The 22,116-nt window shown below is 40.4% G+C and overlaps 1 protein-coding gene across 1 annotated transcript; it reads left to right on the top strand.

The window, feature by feature from the left end:
- Positions 1 to 933: 933 nt before the first annotated feature.
- On the top strand, positions 934 to 22,098 carry prickle3 (prickle homolog 3). The gene is made up of 11 exons (XM_038722006.1): positions 934 to 1,111; positions 7,093 to 7,175; positions 14,837 to 15,020; positions 15,255 to 15,368; positions 16,939 to 17,076; positions 17,420 to 17,623; positions 18,242 to 18,428; positions 19,408 to 19,740; positions 19,828 to 20,121; positions 20,201 to 20,587; positions 20,684 to 22,098. Exons 1-11 carry the CDS (start codon positions 1,070 to 1,072, stop codon positions 21,142 to 21,144), a joined length of 2,427 nt encoding a protein of 808 aa, XP_038577934.1. The 5' UTR covers positions 934 to 1,069; the 3' UTR covers positions 21,145 to 22,098.
- The last annotated feature ends 18 nt before the right edge of the window (positions 22,099 to 22,116 follow it).

The raw sequence follows: 22,116 nt of genomic DNA, 5'->3' as shown, positions 1-22,116 counted from the left end.
GCAAAAACATGAACATAGCTATCATGATGCGTGCTCCAGTGTCTCATCAAGTTGTTGGTGTTCAGATATTATCAGAACCACTATGTTTTCACACTCTGCCATCATTTTCACTGACCTGGTGCAGCTTGCATCTGTGATCTCTAATCTCATCTGAAAATTGTCTATTGCACACTCATATGCATCCTGTCCCCCTCCCACCTTTTCATTTTGAGCTTACAGTGAATTAATGAAAATCCTTTCCGACTTTCCGATGCTGCCTTTAAAATGTTAGGCCCACCTATTTCATTTTTGAGACCTGCAGCGGAATGATAATCCTTTGTTTGGGCTCATACTGACTGATTTCAAACTAATTCCCCATGCTGCTGCTGCTGCTGTAGCAACCAGAGTGTAATAAAAACTTTCCCCCAAACACAGCTGTGTTCATATCTCCTCGTCAAAATATTTATTTAGGAATAAATCGGAATGTTTCCAGACACTGCGGATGGATAAAGAAAGACTAAACATGGTCTGAATTTATCGGAGGGATTTATAAAATAGGGTTTGTATGTAACTTCCTTGTAGCCTGGGTGAAACATAGGGCAAACTGTGGGATCGCCTGTGTCCAGGTCCAGGTCTGTGGACGCGGGAGGTAAAGTTGGAGCTTCGTCAAGTTAGCAAGATACTGTGAGGATGTCGGTCAAGCGCACACACCTTCAAGATAAAAGAGTAGACGTTTATCAGTTTGAATTAAAATAATTTGTCATATCTTGACCATTAAAATAATTGTTTGTTTAAGTGTGTTTCTTAATTTGGTTTTTATTTTGTCTCTGCTCAGGAAATATCAAACATAGGTGTTAATGGGGTTTTTTTACGCTGAAAGCTCCACCGGAAGTCAACTTTTTCAGTTAGGTTAGCTTGTCAGTTGCCAAAGTAGTTAGCTGAGGCGGAAGGAGGAGTCTGTGGCAGTCTGAGGGGGACATCATGTAGTTTAAGACAGACGGTGTGACTTAAAATATTTAGACCTCGGCGTTTCTTCCCTCCGTTTGTTCCCTGGAAAACGCTTTGTCTTCTTTAACATCCAACCAACATCATGTTTCTGCGCGGATCAAAAAAGCGGCGGTCGAACCGCTCGGTAAGTCTATTTAAAAAAAAATACACTTCTTAATGACTTTCACAACTCACTTAACACTCGGTAAACTTTTAATGTAATACCATCTTCTTTGAACACCTTTTCGAAATATGTGTACGGCGTTGAGCCTTTCACTGTATTAGTAGCCTTGAAATGAACTTGTGTAATTAGGCTATTCAAGTTCAACACAGAAAACAGCCCAAGCAGAATTTTGTCCCACCTTCACCTGGCTTTTGTGTCTGTAAATACTTTGTCTGGTAAAAATCTACCCCCTCTTTTCCTCCACTTGTAATAAATCCTATTGTGATATATTATTACACTGCGTACCAGAAAGTCCTTCGTGCTTTGTTTGTTGAGTCCTCTCAGGCGCCCCAGGTACCGTCAGGAGGGGTTAGACTACGTCATAGGTCTTACCTGAGCAGGTTGGGATGTGGTAGCTGTAACTTGAATATGTTTATTACCTGTGTCCGTTTTTCATTACTAAGATGCAAAGACAAGCAATTGATGCTCTTAAATTATGCTTTGTTGGAATTGTGGAGCTTGTTTTCGGGGCAGACAAACAGCTGTGTGGCCATGAAACATCTGGCTATGCAGCACACTTGGACTACATCCAGACAGTGACTGTCAGTCCAACTACAGTCATGCCCAATTACTTGTTGTAAACTTCACATTCAAAGCGGATCAGTCTAATAGATAACCAGACAATAATACCCTTTCTGAATTTAGCTTGATTCTGTGTTTGTAAGTTTGTATTTAAAATGTGTTAGTATTTCATAGCCTACAGATCCTGCAATTTACATGTAACACATCCTTTGTGTAAGCTCTTTAACAATAGTTAAACACCCAGGACACCAGACCCATACAACAACACTCAAGTATTAATGAATATCATCAATATTTTATGCAACACTCAATTACATCAGCTCTAGAAAAGTGAATTTTGAATCATGTTACAACAGAGATGTTAGATGATGTTGCAAAGTGTGTCTTAAACACTATAGTTGAATCTAAAATTATCTGTAGATTATCAGAGCCGGGAAAAGATTGACCTGCAGTCTATGATATTATAAGATTAGATATCATCTGGGATTTGATACATATTAAATGTCTTCCATTTCCAGCGGCACTAAGTAATATAATTATGTGTATTTGATATATTATTACAGCATATATAATAATATTATTATTTTTGTACCCAAATTAAATGTAATGTTGTCAATATCACCTATCGTTAATTTTCACTGGTTAGAGCATAAATACGACAACACTGAATACCATATGCTTCCTACTACCTTTGCTCTACCACAAGGCAGTTATAACTTATATTTCCACAACAGCTTTTAGATTTAGGCTGCATTATAAATTATACTATAATACACAATTTGAGAATAGAAGATTATACAATATGGAGGACAAGCCCAGAGCAATATTGGGCTCAATATAAAGCTAATGATCTTCCATTCGTGTATCTCAGATCATATACTTCTAAAAATATTAATCTTATGCATGTTTAATAGATGCAAAGGTGTACAGAATGAAAACATACTTTATGATTCAAGATGTTGAAGCTATTGTTTTTGAACAGAACCTTTGTTTATGTTATTAGTAACACCTATGCTTTTCCTACTATAACAAGTCAAAAGTTTCTCATCATTTCAAAAGAACTCTTGGTTACATAAAGTAACTGCTGACACAGCGCTGTCACAGAAAAAGTGTCTGTTTGAACCTCACAATGGCACTTGTATTTGGTAAACCCATCCAGTTGTTAAACAGTGTTGTTTCAGTTGACCTCGGGAGCAGGAAGCAGCGATGCAAAAACCATTAGAGCAGCAAGAAGTGTTGTGCCACAGAGCTGTGGTGGGAGCGTGGTGACGGCTGGCCTGGCCTGCATGCTGTCTGTTTGATCCTGTCCAGTTAGGAGAGGTGCGTCCACTCAGCATGCCAAAGCAGCAAAGGCCCCCGACCTCTGACCCGTTCGTTTTAATGTTTAACTCCTGCACAACCACAACACTGAGGAGAGGAATACCTAAATGGCAATCACTGTCTTCTGTCTCATTCATCTCTCTTATTTTGGTTAATACACTCTTTAGGTTTCACTCATTTAGCATTTAGTACAGGCTTAATGACACAATATAGGTGTATTAATTATCCACACTCTTATTTTATTGTAAGTAATTCCTGACTGAACCAATGCAGTTGCCTTCTGATGTCATATAACAAAGCTGGCAGACATTCAGTCTGTCCCTTACCTGGTTACACTGTTACTTGGTAGCAAGAAAGGGTTCAAGCAAACCAATGCAGCACCATGTGATTAAACCTTATACCAACTTAGTGAAAACAAAGGAGCTGATATGAAATGTCTGACGCCGGTGTGAGTGTGAGCATGTGAGCTGACGTGAAATTCTGAATGTATTATTTACTTTACCCACGCTTAGTTTGGAAGAAACTTCCTACCACCGCTCCCATCACATCCTTCACTTGCAGCACAATAGGCAAACATCATTGTTGGGCCACAAACTTGACACATTATCTTCTGCGGAGAACAGAAATGAAACACACGAGTCTGTGTAGCCTTGACGTGTAGGACAATGTCATCATGATAAGGAAACGTGAAACTAACTTGCATCGGCTAAAGTTCAAGGCTGAAAGACTGTCCTATCTGTTTTCATCAAAATACAATCATTAAGGAGTGAAGTAAAAGTAACTGCCTATTTAAATTAACCTCTGTTTTTTCCATCTCATAATCTATGAGCACATGATGTGTTAATTAAAACCAAGTTGACAGATTGTTATGCATATTTAGGTATGCTTACAGATATGCCCTCCAGATATCCTGGTTATTTTGTTTTTTAAAATTAATCTAATTGAATGGAGTGTGACCTTGTCAAAGTTGTGCTGAGCATTGTGAAAACTCTCTAGGATGTTCTTTTGTCTTCTGTTTGCACATAATGTGACTAAACATTTCAAGTAAATTTAAAGGCTTTTCTTAGGATTCCTAATCCGTCATTATTCATTATGTCATTATTGTGTCCGTGCTTAACTCTTAATTACTCTCTGTCTTTAATTGAGTGAGCGTCCATGCTATGATGTTCAGCATTGTCGGTGGGCTGTCATGATACATCAGACAAATAATATTACTCTCAGAAGAACTTCTTTGTTTTCCAATCAGAAAATTAAGCTCAGTGGCCTGAGGTGGGTGTTTTCAAATTTACTCACTTAACTCACTATCTTAATTTATTGGTAAGATTTTCTTTAGTCATCTGAAATCTAACTATATAAGATTACCCTAACCTGCAGCAAACCCTCATTTATACGTCTAATATCATGTCCACCCCTAATACCGAAAATATGTCTATAAATATGTCATGTGTTACATAGCCATCTTTAAGTTAAGTGGTTCAGAACTGTGGGGGTGGCTCTTCATACATTGTAAGCTGTTGGGGTCGAGAGGTTATGTTTAAGCAGACCTCCTCTCTAAGATCACCACCAGATTAAGTCCAGAGGCAACAAGTCGTCAGCATCAGCTAGCCTGGAATCTCTTATTAAATGTGTTTTACCAAGAAAGAGAATAAAAACATAATTTCTGGATATTTTTTCTGTTCATAAATTATGTTGTAAAGAAGTTAATGCTGAGCCCAATCCCCAGAATTGTCCAGTTAAGATTAGGCGTAGATGTTTGTGAACTGCACTAAAAAAGTTAGGCTTCACTTAAAAATAGTGGATCAAAGAGTGCATAAAAAGTGACACTAAAAATATGAATATAGAAAGTGTAATTTCTTCTCTCTATGAATGTTAAGTCAGTAACACCCTGTAGTATCATGAATTGTTATCACTTTAAGGTCAGCTAAAGTTTCCAGAAGTGTTTTTATCCTGCAGCTATTTACTTTCATTCTGTGTAATCTTACTAAATGTAATATTTAGGAGTGTAAGCCCTACAGCAGTATGAAATGAACGGGCATTTTGTAGTCTATGCCTTGATACCTCAGGAACTCCTCACCTAAGGAAAATAACAACTGAAAGGTTCAGTCACCCAGAAATCACCTGTTCGCTTCATTTAGCCCATCTTGTCACCTCTCATACCTGGCTCTGTTAACAACAATCAAAAGTGAATCAAAGTGGTGATTAACAAGGCAGCTTGAAGCAAGACAGATCCCAGTGCATACAACACACAGTGATGCATCTAAAATGGCATGTAAATTATAGTTCACCATCATGTGAGACTATTCTTGACTAACTAGTTCATGTTCCTAGAGAACTGGATACAATAATCAGTGCAAATAGCACCAGAACCACGTACAAAACTACTCAAATTGAATAATTTCTAATTTTCAAAACACACAAACATGATCTTTTGTTCAAAAGTACAAGAGAGAGCAAACTGCTAATTGCCCCCAGTTCATTTACAGTATCTGCGGTTTCTCAATGCATCAGTAAAGCACTTACCATACCCATACAACAGCCCTCAGATATCAGTGAGATAAGCTAAGCAAACACAGTGTTAAAGTAATCCATTGCAGTTCTTGATTTTGTTCAAGAATAACTCTGCATGGGAAAACAGGCTTGGCATGAATACTGATGGTTTAGTGGTTAGAGCGGTTGTCCTCATGAGGTGTGTGTGGTTGGGAGCTGAGCAGGTATGCACAGGTACCTTGCCTTGCTTTGCTCGTTAAACTCTCCAGCGTCTGTGCACGTGCATCTTTATGTGCAGTCTGTTCATGTGTAAGGAGAGAAAACATTGTGTCTTTGTTTGAAAGTAAGTTAAGTTTTGTCTATTTTGACAGCCTAGCCAAAATGGCAGCAATCATGGGGTCTTGCTCTTTTTGACAAAATCCCTTCAGTGGAGAAATAAAATAGCTGATAAAGAGCTAAAAAATACAGATGTATTTTCTCTGTCAAGGTTTAGTTCTTACCGCAGAAGATAGGAGAGGTGGCCTAGAATTAAGGCATCAGAGAAAAAGAAAGTGGAGACAAAGTGACTATATGGAGAGGGAAAGGGTGCAGCTCTTATCCTGTGTCTGCTTCCTTCCTCTCATCTCTAAAAAGAGGCCTGTGTCTGCAGACTGTAGTCTTCATGCACACACACACGCACACACACACACACACGCTGGGCTGCAGGAACTGAATCAGAAGCAAGATATGAGACAATTTAATGCTAAGCAGTTCAGATGCTGTTGGCTAAGTCAGAATCCATGGCTCAGCACTTTCGGTATAAGGCATTTTTGAAATGAGACTTCCCTGATTATTCGTTATATTATATGTCCCATCACTTACAAAACCTACAGCATAAAATTTTCCTCAAACTCACAGCTGAATAACTCTGGCTGCTGGTCACAAGCAAACAGGTTTACCTCGCCGCTAATTATGTCAAATTCTGGATATCACTTACAGGTGTTTTTGTGTCTGTAGGCAGCTACAGCTTACACCCACTGCAAGATTCACTCTTCATTCCTTATTGCACTGACAACAGGAGCTCCAGTGTTGCAGGAGAGATTACTGAACTCAACGTTCAGCTATAAGAAAATCATGTATATTCATGAAAACATATTTAAGGAACACGGGTGTATTCAGACCAACCCCCAGTGCTGTGATTTTATATACTGTCACTCACAAGCTGTGTGTAATACAACATACAGTATATCTATACAAATGATACTGTGCAGTCATTCCAATCGTTTATATCTCTGCCAGTTCAAGCACACAGGATTTTCATAAACTGATGTCATTAAGTATACATAGGAAATCTATATATAGCTCATTGTCCGCTCCAAACACCACTGATTTAAAAGCTGAAGCGACTGACTCTAAGTGCATTCTGTTTGTGGCTTCAGTGGAAACAATACTCACTCACTCATAATGTTGATGTTTCTGCAGCCATGTCTAGCAAAGTACGTGACAACTCTGTTGTTTTAAACTGTCTTGTGCCAAACGGTATGAATAGTGCTCCATGGGAAATAATGTAAGCTGAAGTGAGTTTGTGTTTTCAGCAGGAGGAAGAGGACCCAGACAGAGGGCAGCCCTGTATGCGCTGTGGAGACCAGTGCCCCGGCTTCCGTGTCCATGGCTGGAGGTATGAACCATAGGGCTCTTAAACATTGTCAGCGCTGCCTGTTGGCTTAGCAGGAAATGTTTGCCTCATACTTTGTATTCACTTTTGGTCGAGTTACACTCTCTCCTGCTGCTTTTTGGATCTTGTACAATCTCAGATAATAACCAACTAACTAAAATGAAGGCTTTTAACAAAATACATGACACCCTAACAATTTGAATGTAATTTTGTGCACAGAAACAGAAGAACTTTTATTCAAACTGTATTCTTCTAAACAGCAGCTATTATATATATTACCAATATTTCTAATAACATGAAGACAGTTAACATCCCCCCAGCAGAGACATTTTATTTCATTGGCTGTCAGATATGGTGTTTGCAGCTATCAGCACAGACGAAATTTGACTGCTTCTGATTTATTAACCAGACATACTGTAAAGACATATTTTGTTTTATGGGTGTACATAAAAGTGTAATGAGTAGATATACATGTGTAAGAATCGATAGTTCTGAAGTCAAACTGTGTGCGTTTCGATATGCCTTAGGAAAGACAATAACATTGCTATATACGGAAATCAGCTTAACTGGGATCTGTGTACACAATTACATTTATTTATTTATCTGACACTTTTATCCATAGCAACTTACAATTGCTATATGTATGTCAGAGGTTGAAGGCCTCTTGAGCAACTAGGGGTTAAGTGTCCTGCTCAGGGACACATTGGTGAATTGGTGTGTCACAGTGGGAATTGAACCCTGGTCTCTCACACCAAAGGCATGTGTCTAATCCACTACACCATCACCACCCCCAATGCGTGCAGATTGATACATTAAAAGACAACAAACATGACCCACTCAGGGCACCACATGATAGTCACACAGCCAATCAGCCTTGCTGACTCCGGGGTCATAAAGAATCAGAGCTAGTGAGTGCCATTAAGCCCTGACATCTGCAACAGAAGCAGCTGCATTTAGTTTGAGTTGACTCTATCTTCATGGGTAAACAGAAGCACTGCAGAGCAGCAGGATTACCGATCAGTTAACAAGTGCTGTATCTTTGCGGTCCGGCAATTTAAACTTAAGACCCATTCTTATGTCATTGCAGTATTTGTCATTTTCTATACTGAAAATAGGGCCATATGGTGTATTCACACACCAGGGGGCTTTCAAGGTGAAAAGCATTGTGTTGCTTGAAACAGCAGATCATTTTCTTTAGCGCAGCATCAACTGAGTGTTCACCTGGGACAGGTTTTTATGGACACAAGGCAAGCTCCACTCAGCAAAAGGATGAGCGTGTCATAGGATGTATATTGTGCTTAGAGATTGGCGGAGTTTGTGAAGCAAAAAGACTTCTTGCAATTCCTACGTTTTAAATTGAGACACAAGCCACTTTAAATATATGTGACCCTCCATACTTCTTAACCTATTTGTTCAGGAGTTTTTAACTATTGTCAAACGCTCTCCTGAACAGCAGTTTATTTCATTCTATTAAGCACGTTTTTGCGTGCTTTCATTTGAGCCCCCTTTTCTTTTCTCTCTCTCCTTTAGTCCTTTAGTGAATATCCAGCTGGTTGGGTCTCTTGGTTAGTCTAATCCTGTCAATCACTCTAATACGATTAAGCCTTACTGCCGCGATAGTAACCCTCTCGACCACTTCATACCTCCCTCTGTCTCCCCCTTTCTCTGTTCCACTGCTGTTTTCCCTTTTCGAATGTGACATTTGTATTTCATTAATTATAGAAGAAGCAAAGAGTCAATCGCTTGCAAGGAAGCTGTATGATCCAGATTATAAATTTCATTTTTCCAAGTACATTGTGTTTAGTGGTTCCAGATTCTAAGGCTGTAGAGTACAAACATCCAAGTTTGACGCACAGCTAGATGAATGAAAAAGATTTATTTCTAGTTATGAAGGCTGCATTCACAGTCCCAGATGTGGCACTGCATGGCTTAGGCTCACTGTGGCTCGGTGATCGAGAGAATAAAACAAAAGGCACAGGAATGCGTGCTTCATGTAACTAAAAGACTGTAATTTTATCTTTTAGCTTTTTTTCAGTTCTGTTCCCTCTATTCAGGTCAAGACAAAAGCTTAGAAGTTAGGATGTAATCTAAAACATGTGCGCTGCTCTCTACCTACAGCCACACTCTGGTATAAGTCTGGCCCCTGTACATATCGATCTATTTACAGTATGTTTAATCTGTGTATAATTAACATAATGCTGTGATTTATGGAAAATTTTCAGTTATGCATTTGGCTAGAGGACAGATCTGAAATGACATTTAGGGGAGGTAACAAAGGGAAATGTCTTGTTGAGACGTTTGTAGTCTCTTAGCTGATCCAGGAGAATGACGAACATGAAAGTGATTCAATGATTGAGATTTATTGGGGTCAGTTTTAAGACCCCAGAGTCATTTGCTAATTGCATCTTCCTTAATAACCAATTTAGAGTCACACCTTCCCTGATGGAGAAGATCATCCAAGTGAGCACAGACTTAGCTTCTGGCGCTCGCTGAGAGGGAAGTGATCCATCTTCATCCTGAGCTTTCCCAGACAGACCTTAAACTGAGTTGGGGGGCAGATGGTGCTTCCGCTGCCCAGCAGCGAGCGAATTGAGTTACTTTTGACCCACAGGTCCCCACCATGCTTCAAAAGTGTTCAAAGTCGCCATTGCTATTAGTCTGGGAGGCCATGCGGCAATTACTCAGTCGCTAATTAGTGGCAGAGAGTTATAGGACAAGGCCCATCTGTTTCTTAAAATCAGATCTAAGGAGGGCTTCACTGGGCCCCACTGCAGTCAACATCAGTTATAGATTATTACACCAGCAGCACATATTTAAAGCAGAGGATTATGGGTATGGCTGCTTCACTGGATTCCCCACCAGCTTTTATATTTATATACTGACTTACAATGTACCTGTGGTCTAGATTGGCTGTGTGAAAGTTAGTTGTCTAAAAAACTGCATTATGGTAGAGCTGCAAGTTAACTAATGATTATTTTCATTATTGATGAATCATTTTGTCTGTAAAACATGGAAGCAAATAGTGCAATTTCCCATAGCAAAAGGTGATTAGGTGACAACAGTCCAAAACAAAAAATATATTCAGGTTACTATCATACAGAACAAAGAAATCAAACAAAACTTGACATTTTAAAAGCTTGAACCAGAGAATATTTCCTTTAAAACTCAATGAAACAATATCAAAATAATTGCAGATATTTTTTTTTCAATTGACAAATTAATAAACTGTCAGCTCTACATTGTGGCTATCAGAGCTAAGCCGCGTTCCTGACTCTGATGTTGGAGTTGGAGTTAAATTTAGGAGGCATAAACACAATGAAAAAACAGAAATAAAAGAAGATAAATGAATAATGAAGAATCAAAGCATTCTGGGTCTTCTCTAGCAGAAGTATCCTTACTGATATTCATCCTGAGTGATTGACCAAAGTCAGATGAGCTGGCCTGAATTCAGAGATCTGTCGTGACTTCGCTAAGACTTAGAGTCACGCTGCCTGCTTGATATTTCACCAGGGACACTTTGTCGTGATGCGTGCCCATCTTGTTCACATAATATGACAAATACTGCACAGCACAGCATTGCTCATTGGCTCAAAATCTGCTCCACTTTTTTCTATGATTAATAACTGCATCAAAGCAACAACCATCTGTCGTGAATCAGCTACAGCAGTCTGGTCTGAGGAGAAAAGGCACAGCGAGTTTATACTTTTACACTTGGATGTTTCATATCTTCAAAGGCAGCGTGAGTAAATTGGCGGGCGTAATTGAAATGTGTAAGTGAATGCATGTGTACTTAGCTTATCTTTTTAAGTACATTTAAAAATCACGTGGGCATGTGTGTACCTTGAGAGCTGTGTTTGTATTTTCTGCAGTGTGGAGCCTTTTGTTTGAGCGCGCTGTCAACACGGAGGAGGGTGGGAGTCGGGGGTGGCGGGGACATTGAAAAGAGCCGAGCAGACAGAGAAATGACCACATGGAAAGGAGCTGCCATAGAATATCAGGCTCTTACTGAGAGACAGGCTGACAGGCAGGCAGTAGTCGGCGCCTATTGGATGCAAACCTTCACAGTTACAGTGGAACAGACGTCTGGAAGGGACGACGTCAACAGGCCAACCTGGACTAATTTGTCATGATTACAGCAGGTACTGAAGAAACCATATTTTACTGTCTATCGGCATTAGAGGGACTAGAAACTCAAACAGTCATTACATTGGGAGATGTGGGTAGACAGGAGGGTTTTGTGTGTGTGTTTACATGATGATTCTTGTGTTTCTTAGGCTGACTTTATGTTGTTTTGTATACTTATCTGTGTGGACCTTAGGCGCAGAACATGACGTCAAGTAGTGTGCTTTTCTCACCTCTTCTGCACACAGTTGGCTGCCTTTAATGTATCAAGAGGGCCATATGCTATCTTCACGGTTATTTCATTTAAAGATGTAGAAGAAGCTTTTTCAGCCAAAGCTAATGAAGACTGTTAGATTTCCTCAAGTTCAAATGAGTTTATTTCAGCTCCTCACAATGTTTATTTTTTATTTAATTTTTCCATCTAATACTCTGTCAGCATGACAGAGCTGTACTCCCGGCAGATAAAGTTAATTTAATTATTATCTAATTATGTAGTTTATTATCTACTGTGAGTGGATTATCTATATCCAGTAAACATACATACACACACACACACACGCAAGCAGTAAACGTCAACAACATTAACAGCACCAGCTGTACCAACAGTCTCAGTAACAATGTTTTGGTCCATTAAAGAAATAATTGAGGCAGATTGTCGATTCCTGTCTAACAGACAGCTAGTTGTAGATTCAGTATAATGCAGTTCCCTTGGATTTCTTGTTTTTTATTTTTACAGACAACACAGTTTGGTTACACACAGATGTTGTACAGAATTTTAGTATTCCTTAATTGATTACAGTTGTCTATGCATATTTATTGACACCCTTGGCTTGCACTCAAGCTCCTGGGTGTTCTGCCCCAATGAAATTTGGGGAACTACAGGGACTGCAGCTCACAGTTAGTTTAATTCAATTAATTTGACAATTATTTTATCAACTAATTGTTTTGTGTATGCCCAATGCTCAAGGTGACGTTTTCATATGAATTGTTTTGTTCGACTAACAGTCAACCCAAAGGTATTCAATTTACAGTGATATAAAACAGCAGAAAATGCGCACATTTGAAGAGTTGGACAGTGCAGATGTTTTACAATTCTGATTTAAAAATAACTTGAACGATAAATTAAATCTAAATATAGTTACGGATTTCTGTAAACCAGCTCTCTTTTTACAGCAGGCTGGTAAATCATATATTTTACCATTTACAAAACTGAACAGTGAAGAGACGACTACCTAGTCATAGTCGTAGCTATTCTTGGTCAATAAGTTTCCATCTGGACAATCAAAGTATATTTGTGGATTTTCCCTAATTTGGAACTTTTTAGGAATTGTTTGACCTCAGCACCACATGTGGTACATACATGTAGCCAGAGGGGACAAAGCCTAGTTGTATTACATCAGAGGCTTGTAACTCAAGTAATTGAACAGGACAGGGCTCAACACAGCAGCGGATGGTAAATTGCAGTGTTGCAAAACCCTTCAGCAGAGTGGGCTGCTTTGAAGTTTACTGAAGTCACGATTAAACCACCTCTTGCATTAGCAAAATAATAAGAAATAAAATGTTTTGGAAAAGCATTCCCTTTGTCATACTATCACTCTACAGTATACTATACTGTGGCGGAGCTGATTTACTCCTTTGTGGATTCAGTATTTTGTCTGTTGTATATGTAGAAGAATATTTAAATGTTTTGGCATGTACACAAACCAGTCTTTGGTGAAACTCTGTCCTTAAAGCAAGCTATCAGAAAAACAGCCTGCATAAAGAGAGACATGATTTGAGACTCTCCTGCATTCTTCCATACCCCAAAATCATTCAAATTGGCACTAAGTCATGCCCCAATTAAGGTAGGTTGCATGTGAGGGTTGGCACCCACTGGTGATTAAATCCCTGTTACAAATGCTTTTATCATGTGGAGGCTGGTGGTGTGGGGGTAGAGTACTGGTGGGGTGAGACCGGGTGCATCTCCCATCTGTCCCATCATGCCAGGTCCCGGCTGTTTCCTCCTACCCTCTTACATAGGCATGTGTGTCACGGTACCCCTCCCCTTTTGCTAACACACACACACACAAATACAGCTGGGGTCAGATTCGTGCCAACATGGCTTAGCCTAAGCTGACTTACTGTGTTTACTAACACTTATATTAGTTCTACCTGCTTGGCGACCATGGCCATATAAGGTGCCAGTACAGGACAGCTGCATGTTACAAGCATATATTGGTCTGGGCCTGAGAAAAAGTACTGGGATCACATAATAACATTTATTTTCTCTGTTTTGTCAACTCCTTAAGAATTAACTTGTGTTGGGTAAGGAGAGTGGAGCACATTCAATCTGACATGCAGCAATTACTGGCGACTGCTAACATTTCAAAGAAGGTAGATTTTTAGATGATTAGAAGAGGAGCTCTCATGCAGTTTACAAGCAGCTGTGTTTGTGTGCTAGCTTTTTGGTTGTGTTTGTGGGGGAGTGGGGGGGGGTTCTGGAATAAAGCAGCTTTGTGCCTTGTGAACTTGAGCCACAAGTGCCAGCTGGCAGGCTGTTATGCAATTGCAACAGAGATACACGCATGCAATACACGCTGCATATGGCCACATTGTCGCATCCACACACATAAGTGACACCCACGCCTCACTGTCACTTTAATGTGACTCCACCGGTCCCACACACAGGCACACCCTGCACCAGACTGAATGTGATGAGGAGTCAAACGACAAGATGAGGTGTAATACGAGGCTGAGGGAGATTATTGCTCCCATCTTCACTTCCCTCACTCTATTTCCCCTGGGACTTAGAGCCAGGCTTATGTATGTGACCTCATTTCCTGCTTGTTTGGTAGTAGTTTGTTTGGGATGTGCTGGGCCTGATGCAGATCTGATGAGATGTTGGTGGAAGGTGGGTATTAAGTGGATTGTCTGACACCCAAATAACATCTGTGATGAGACTGAGTTGACTCCAGTTGAGTTAATGCATAAACACTACACACTATACATAAACTGCTTTGATGATTTTTAGTTCTGAATGTTGTGTGAAGTTTTGAATTTGTTTTCAATGATGTGTAGATTGTGCTTTTGTGTCCCAGTGTGACAACTGTTGCATTGTTTGTTTGTGAAATGTTTGTGAAATAATGTTTCCAACGCAAAGTGTGTTCATAAATAATTAAATCACAAAAACTGTGGAAGTGTCCGTATCAATGTGATGTAAAGAGAGTTGGTACTTTAAGAACCCTGTTGTTTGGGTTTGTTTTAGGAGCAGTATTATCTTGGTTAAAAAATCAACTGAACCTGTTGGCAATTAAATAATTTTTTTTAATATATTTTCTTTAAATTTCTGTTTGTCAGATGATACCATAAAAGAAAGACTGATGCAAAGTGTTGAGTTAAATATCAACGCTAGTTTGCGCCTTAGTACCTCATGCACACGGAGAACCCACCTGTGATATTTCTTGAAACATTTGACATTTGACATTTGATCAGCTTTGGCTTGTGTTGTAAATCAGTAAAAAAGTCCCCAGGGATGAAGCCCATAGCTGCCCTTGTCTCTACAGGAAGATCTGTGTACACTGCAAGTGTGTGCGAGAGGAGCATGCCGTTCGCTCAGTGCCGGGCCAGCTGGAAAAGATGATGACAAAGCTAGTGTCAGACTTCCAGAGACACTCCATCTCCGACGACGACTCAGGCTGCGCCTCCGAGGAGTATGCATGGGTCCCACCTGGGCTCAAGCCCGAACAGGTAACAATCAGGGTGCAGAGCAGACACAGAGTCGAGACAAAAATTAATGCTACATATGCACGCTTCCACTTGGACATGTTCGTACACACACTCAAACAATTTGATAACTATGGGAAAAAATATTCAGCCTTTTTGATTTATGACTGCAGTTGAATAAATATCTCTGTAAATGAGTAAAGTGCTGTCTGTACTCTGTCACTGCCTTTATGTGAACACACTTGTCTCCACATACAGGTATACCAGTATTTTAGCTGCTTGCCAGAGGACAGGGTGCCTTATGTTAACAGTCCAGGGGAAAGATACCGAATCAAACAACTGCTGCACCAGCTTCCAGCCCACGACAGTGAGGTAACATCGCTGTGACTCTGACTTTGGCTTCCCTCCTGGTGTATTATATTAGAGTGATAACATGCCAAATACATACATTCCTTCAGTCTGCTAAGTTCATCATAAAATAATAAATCACAATACAATTATACCTTGTTATTATTGATTCTGAGCCTTCAACATCCTCAGATGATGCCACTTCTGGATGTTCTTTATATTTCCAAAAATTTGTTTTAATGTCAGGAAATCTAGTCAGTCAGTTGTGGCTGTGAAGGAATTTTAGGGGTACTAGGACAAAGGTTTCCCCAGGTCATGACAGGTATGTAGATAGGCCAGTCTCTCCTCTCTTGGTTGCCTGACTGACGCAGCTGTCTTGATAAGGATGCACTGCTCTCAATTTGTTAGGTAACCCAAGGTCGAGATTATCTTTATTTTGTTTTGTTACAGACAGACTGCAGAGCCAGTACTGGCTCTCTGTAGAAAGTGTTGCATGTGGCTTGAATGACACACAATGTGACTTATGTTAACGTAGGTAAGCATTAGTGTCTTGTTTTGAACCAATATCCAATAGAATCATCACACATATGTATTATTTGGACACTTTGTGCATACTGTAGGTTTAGGTATCCATATCCCTGTATGCCGTTACCTTTCTTACTGGCAGGGCTTGTTTTGCAAGACATCGTGAGTTTTCCAGAGACCTTATTTCTAGAGAGAAGACACATGGCTCATTTTATTTGGCTACCCACTATTATATCCCGTCTTTTACCTTTAAGTGTCATTTGCAGTTGTTTATGGTGATTTATTTTGAAATGTCTGTATCGTACCAATCACTGTAATATATAATGAGGCTCTTATTGCTGGAAGTGCATATATTATGTAATGCATTTGTTTTAATAACAGAGTTTATTTGAAGCACATACCTCAATTAATTCATTAAGACCCTCCAGATCAGTTTTGCTTCTCTGTTGCCTCAGTTTTTACAGAAACTGGTAATATGTTTTTAAAAATAATTTACAGCCTCTGACTCTGTCATTGCTCACCCTGCAGAATGAGGAGCCAGCCTAAATATTCTCAGTCTATTCTGCTAAGACAGCCTGTTCTAAGACAACAGGTTAGATGGCTCTGCCTATTTCTACCTACAGGCAACTCTTGCTTATAATGTTCACTTTTATAATTAATGAGTTCATATCATGACAATGATTCTGTTATATGGATTTTCAATTCAATTGGGCTTTATTGGCATGCAAAACAGACATTTACATTGCCAAAGCAAGTGGGAATTAAAAACATGGATATAAACATGTTTTTCACGGTTTTGTTCTTTTTTTTCCTCTGTGTTTCTCTATATTTTTAATGTACCACCCAATAGTTAGTAAAATGTAATGACTTATCAGGACCTGCTTGAAAACAAAATAATGCATCTCGTGAGGCGTATCCTATAAAAATGAATTTGTTGTAAATTATAGTCTATAGATTAGTAACTTGACTGTAACAGACAGATTTAGTTCATTGTACTGAACCTAAGAGGTAAATGAGGGTTAGAAATGTTTTTAATACGTCAACAAGAATGTCTTTGTGTTTCTTGCAGCCCCAGTACTGTAACTCTCTGGACGAGGAGGAGAAGAAGGAGCTGCGTTTGTTCAGTCAGCAGAGGAAAAGAGAAAACTTGGGCAAGGGCGTCGTCAGACTCTTCCCAGTAACTATGACAGGAGCCATCTGCCAGCAGGTAGAGCCACATTTTTATTTTATGTTTAAAATAATTTCCCTCATGATTCCCTAATGAAGCAGGCCAATATAAAGCTCAAAACAACAAGTGCAACCTGCAAGTGAAAGCATATTAAAACACATCAGAGCCATGCACATGACTTTCTTTTTAGACTGGAGGAAGTTCAGGTGCAAGTAAATGCAGGCATAGCTCAGGGGCTCCAGCACACTGGGATTTAACGATTACAGGGCTGTATAAGCAAATTGCTGTTCGACCTGCAGCGTTCACCATTTGTTAAAGGATATACCGTCTAACTTCCTTCCCTCTGCACCACGCCCCCACCCCAACCTATCTATTTTTCCAGTGTGGTAGACAGATCTGCGGTGGAGACATAGCCGTGTTTGCCAGTCGGGCAGGACACGGCAGCTGCTGGCACCCTCAGTGTTTCCAGTGTGCCTCCTGCAGTGAGCTGCTGGTCGATCTGATCTACTTCTACCAGGACGGACAGATCTACTGCGGCCGGCACCACGCTGAGAGGCTCAAGCCCCGCTGTCAGGCCTGCGACGAGGTGACTGTCTCACCAAGATCCCCAACCTTTCAAATAAACTCCCATCAGCCGCAGTGTTATGCAGCAGGTCTCTAAAAGCAAAGTGTAGCTTCAGTGTACCCAGTTAAAATATCTTCCACCCCTATGTTTCCTTTCTTTCTCTCTCTCTACTGTGAAGTATCCACTGAAGGCGACATGTTTTGAAAACACCTTAAAAGAACAAATCAGAAAATGTTGTGAGTGAGTTGTGTAAGACATGAGGTTTAGTTCTGTGTAGAAAGATCCTTTAATGTACCCTCACATGAATCATCAGGCCCTGTTTCACCATTGCTATATTTTTTTAATTTGCCTTATCAGTGTATAGAGGGGTATATTTTTTTGAATAGCCTCTCGGTGTGACTTAAGAGATTAGTTGACATAGTACTAATGGATCTGGCACGACTGACCCACAAGAGTTCGTCAAACCCAGAGGATGGCTGAGCCCACAACAGGGCACAGATTTCCGATCTTGTTAACCCAAATTCTCAGTACTTATTTTTATGAACGTGATTTGTTTACTTCTGCACCCATGACATCATCACTGCTGTGCTGAGTGACCTCTCTGTGTCCCTCTCTTTTTCTGTTGTCTCTCAATCGCAGATTATTCTGGCAGATGAATGTACGGAGGCAGAAGGAAGATATTGGCACATGAAGCATTTCTGTTGTTTTGAGTGCGAGGCTGCGCTGGGCGGCCAGCGTTACATCATGAGAGAGAGTCGACCGTACTGCTGCTCCTGCTACGAGTCCCTGTATGCAGAGTACTGCGATACCTGTGGAGAACACATAGGTACTGAATTAAATCTGAAGAAACTCATTTACTGGGGTTTCTATACAGTTAACAGCCATTATCAGGCAGTAGACAAAGATTTTCTTCTAAATCTTTGGTAACACTTAACTTTAAGTTACTCTTATTAAGCATTTTATAAGCAGTAGATAAAACACTCAATAAATAGTTCATAAAATTAAAAATCTGACATTTTATGTTTACTATTTGTCAAAAATTACAACTTCTCCTATGAAGACATTTATTTTATTACTATATTATTATTAATAATTTGTTTATTACAGTGTGGTATAAACTGTTTATTAAATGTTTATATACTATTTATAAATGCTAAATAAGGGGACTTAAAGTTAAGTGTTCGCATTTCTTAGTTATTGAGAAATATTTTATTTTAATCAGTGGTAAATTTAAATAAAGTCTCTTCCAGATGTGAAACTCATTATGTAAATGCTTTGCCAGTTTTACATGTTGGTCCAATGTCTGATTAAGTGCCTGACACTTTCACGTAGAAGTCACTACAGTAATCTTACTTGGTAGGACTTAGTAAGATTCGTAATCAGATCTGTAAAACTTGGCTTGTCTGAAGTCTGAAATGAATGCTGTTAGCTTAATGTTAAGGCCACAGCAGCACAAGATTAAGCATGCACACAGACACATCAAATTATCATCTGTTTTACACAACAAAAGTAAGAGCAATTTAATAACCCGGGAGCACTGCGAATAAGCAATTTTTAAGATCATGTCAGATCAGTCTATGAAAATGACTTTTACCCCCTCATGGTTGCAAAAGAGGTTTTTAAAAATAACCTGCATACTATTCACACATACATATACAGTAATATTTAGTCCAGCTGTCTCCCTCCTTGTATTTTACATTTTTATACATGCCGACAGCATGGATGAAGTTAGGAATATCCAACAAAATGCAAACAAAGCAGCTGACACATATGAGATGTGCAATCATGAAATAATTTCCTCTCAGGTATCGACCAGGGCCAGATGACATACGAGGGTCAACACTGGCACGCTGTGGAGTCGTGTTTCTGCTGCGCCCGCTGTAAACTACCTCTGCTGGGGCTTCCCTTCCTCCCTCGAGCGGGACTCATCTTCTGCTCCAGATCCTGCTCGCTGGGCGAGGACCCCAATAACTCAGACTCCTGTGACTCTGCGCTGCAGATTGGACCAGTTCAGCATAGACCATGTGGGACAGCTGAGAAACACCAACAGTGCGGTTCTCCACTTCAGCCAATAGAGGGCATCAAACTCCCTATAACTCCTGCAAAAGACTGCATTCATACTGCAGTGGAAAACAAAGGTGATGTTATGTAGGTCGCATTGCCAAGAAATGACCCTGTATGATAAAACATTTTGGAGACAAATGTATTTGCTCTCCTTTTCTCAGGTGTCCACTGCACTGCTCCAGTTCAAAATGGAGTTTCTTCACCCAGTGGTCATCCTCATTCAAGAGGCTCCTACTCACCTCTTCCCCACATTCATCTAGGAAATGGCTTGGGTCCGTCTTGGCCCAGTGACCTTCCACATTACAGTTTACTGCCAGGGGACTGTGGTATCAAACCTCCTGTCGGTGGTGGAGAGCTAAATGGAAATACTGGACTAACTGGTCTTAGTTCAAGAGGAACCACTACTGCTAAAGACTGCCGGAATTGGGTGGAAAGGACGAATCAAGTTATGCAAGGTATCATTAATTACTCCTAAAATAACGTGGTATCGATAATAAGTGTATAATCTCACCTTACTCTGTTTTCTCCCTGCAGTGTTTCCTCCTCAGAACAACTCACATGTGAACCACCTCACTTCACTTGACTCGCCTCCCCTCCTGCCCAATAACCCATCCTCCCTCCCACCTCCTTTGCCCCTTAAATCTCGTGACTTGATGCCCCAGGAGTCACCCCCACCAAACCTCCCCCCACCAGAGGACAAACCCTCTGATTCTCCACCCCCGCTGTCTCGCAGTGGCACAGCGAGGGTCAGCTTCAGAGAACCAATCAGCAGCAGCTACTCCGTTGACGAGGATGAAGATGAGAATGAGGAGGAGCTACAAGAGGGCGAAGAAAACCAGCAGGAAAAAGATGGGGTGGAGGGAGGTTTCGGAAGCAGGTTACATCTACAGAAAGGCATCCCACCACAGATGGATCTGCTGGGTAAGAAAAATGCCTTTACAGAGTTGAATATTACATCATGTGAAACTTGGGAATCGAGTTAATTTTGTTTTTGTCACAATTCCTATTCCCAATCAGATGGATCCTCATATCACCAGCGGAGTCTGCGACGAGGCTGGAGCCGCTGCCGTTTCCCCTCCGACCCTGCTCTACACCCGGGAGGAGAGAGGCACTCCCAACGATCGCGACCCGACCGGCCTCGGCTGGACGCCCTGGAGCGGAGAGGCGAGAAAGACAGGGACAACAGGGGCGCCGCCAAAGCCTCCTCACTGACCTCCCAGCCAGCCCAGTACAAACATGAAGATTCCTGTTCTACCTGCACTTCATCTTCTGACTCAGAGGAAGAGGGATACTTCCTGGGACAGCCCATACCTCTGCCCCCGCAGCTCCGAAAGCAGCAGCCTGAGGAGGGCAAAGACAGAGAGGGAGAAGAGAAGAGGGAGGTGCAGAGAGACTGGGGACTGAGAGGCAGCATACGGCGGAGACGAGCTCAAAGTCTTGGTGCGAAGGATAAAGATAAAAACTGTGCTATCTCCTAACCCCTAACAACCAGCAACATCAAAACACAGCATGTTATTTTCTAAATTATGGTGCACAAGAAGAACTAATGGCCCTTCATTACTCTGCTGTTTATCAGTTTTATGATGGTGGTGTAGTGTTAAATCCAAACACACATGTGCAGACTTTTCCAAAAGCGGACCACAGCTATTGTTCTTGACACACTACTTAGCAAGCACAGTAAACCTCAGAGAAGTCACTACTTTAACTCTATGGTATTGACCTCTCATTGTTTGACTTTGAGATGTTACCGTGTAGAAAATGGTGTATGAATCATGTGATTAGTGATGAATGTGGAGTGATTATTTGGTAACATTTATGTATGGAGTATATTTTAACAGGACTCACAGCAGTGATGCAGTTTCTACCACAAACTGCCGTGGCCCTGAAGTGAACTGTTACTGCTTTTTAACAATACTTGTCATTTACATATGCAAACCTACAGCGGCACATTTGACCAGTAACTGACAGCAGATTCCTCCATCATGCTTTGTAAAAGGAATATTAAATACATCTTATTTTTAACTCTACTGTAACCATTTTCCGGTGCTCCTATGTGCAAATGTGTTACAGTTATGAATACTAAATGGCCAAATATTATGGGATGGAGTATAATGACTTCTTACTGTGGTAGTTTTATGCTTTGAAAATCAAAAGGATTGTTAAAGACACAAAGGAGAATTTGAGTGAATTTTGGAGGTGAAGTTTGTAGCGTGTGTTGTATAGGCCAAACTAAATTCTGCAAAGTCATGTCTTAAGTCAATAAGAAACACTTTTATGGCTCTATTGTCATTTATTTTTATATACTTGGTGTAGGTCACTGTTTTTCCTTGTTTTATTTCGGGTAAAAGGAAGAGATCATAATGATAGTTTCTGTTTCTCTGATTGTGTGAGACAATTTTATAGTAATATTAAATTTGTCTAAATTGTTTGTCTTACTGTGTACTTTATTC

This window comes from Micropterus salmoides, unplaced genomic scaffold (assembly GCF_014851395.1).
Source record: "Micropterus salmoides isolate LMB-PRFRI ecotype aquatic unplaced genomic scaffold, ASM1485139v1 Ms_hic_scaffold_16, whole genome shotgun sequence".
In the NCBI taxonomy this organism is placed as follows: domain Eukaryota; kingdom Metazoa; phylum Chordata; class Actinopteri; order Centrarchiformes; family Centrarchidae; genus Micropterus; species Micropterus salmoides.
This window is presented reverse-complemented; position numbering and strand designations above follow the sequence as displayed.

What these genes read in the sequence shown, in the direction of transcription:
- prickle3 (XM_038722006.1), top strand. Translation starts at nt 1,070, where the DNA reads ATGTTTCTGCGCGGATCAAAAAAGCGGCGGTCGAACCGCTCG. An exon ending in TACCTGTGGAGAACACATAG is followed by an intron (nt 18,429 to 19,407) that starts GTACTGAATTAA and finishes ATTTCCTCTCAG; the next exon opens with GTATCGACCAGGGCCAGATG. An exon ending in TACTGCAGTGGAAAACAAAG is followed by an intron (nt 19,741 to 19,827) that starts GTGATGTTATGT and finishes TCCTTTTCTCAG; the next exon opens with GTGTCCACTGCACTGCTCCA.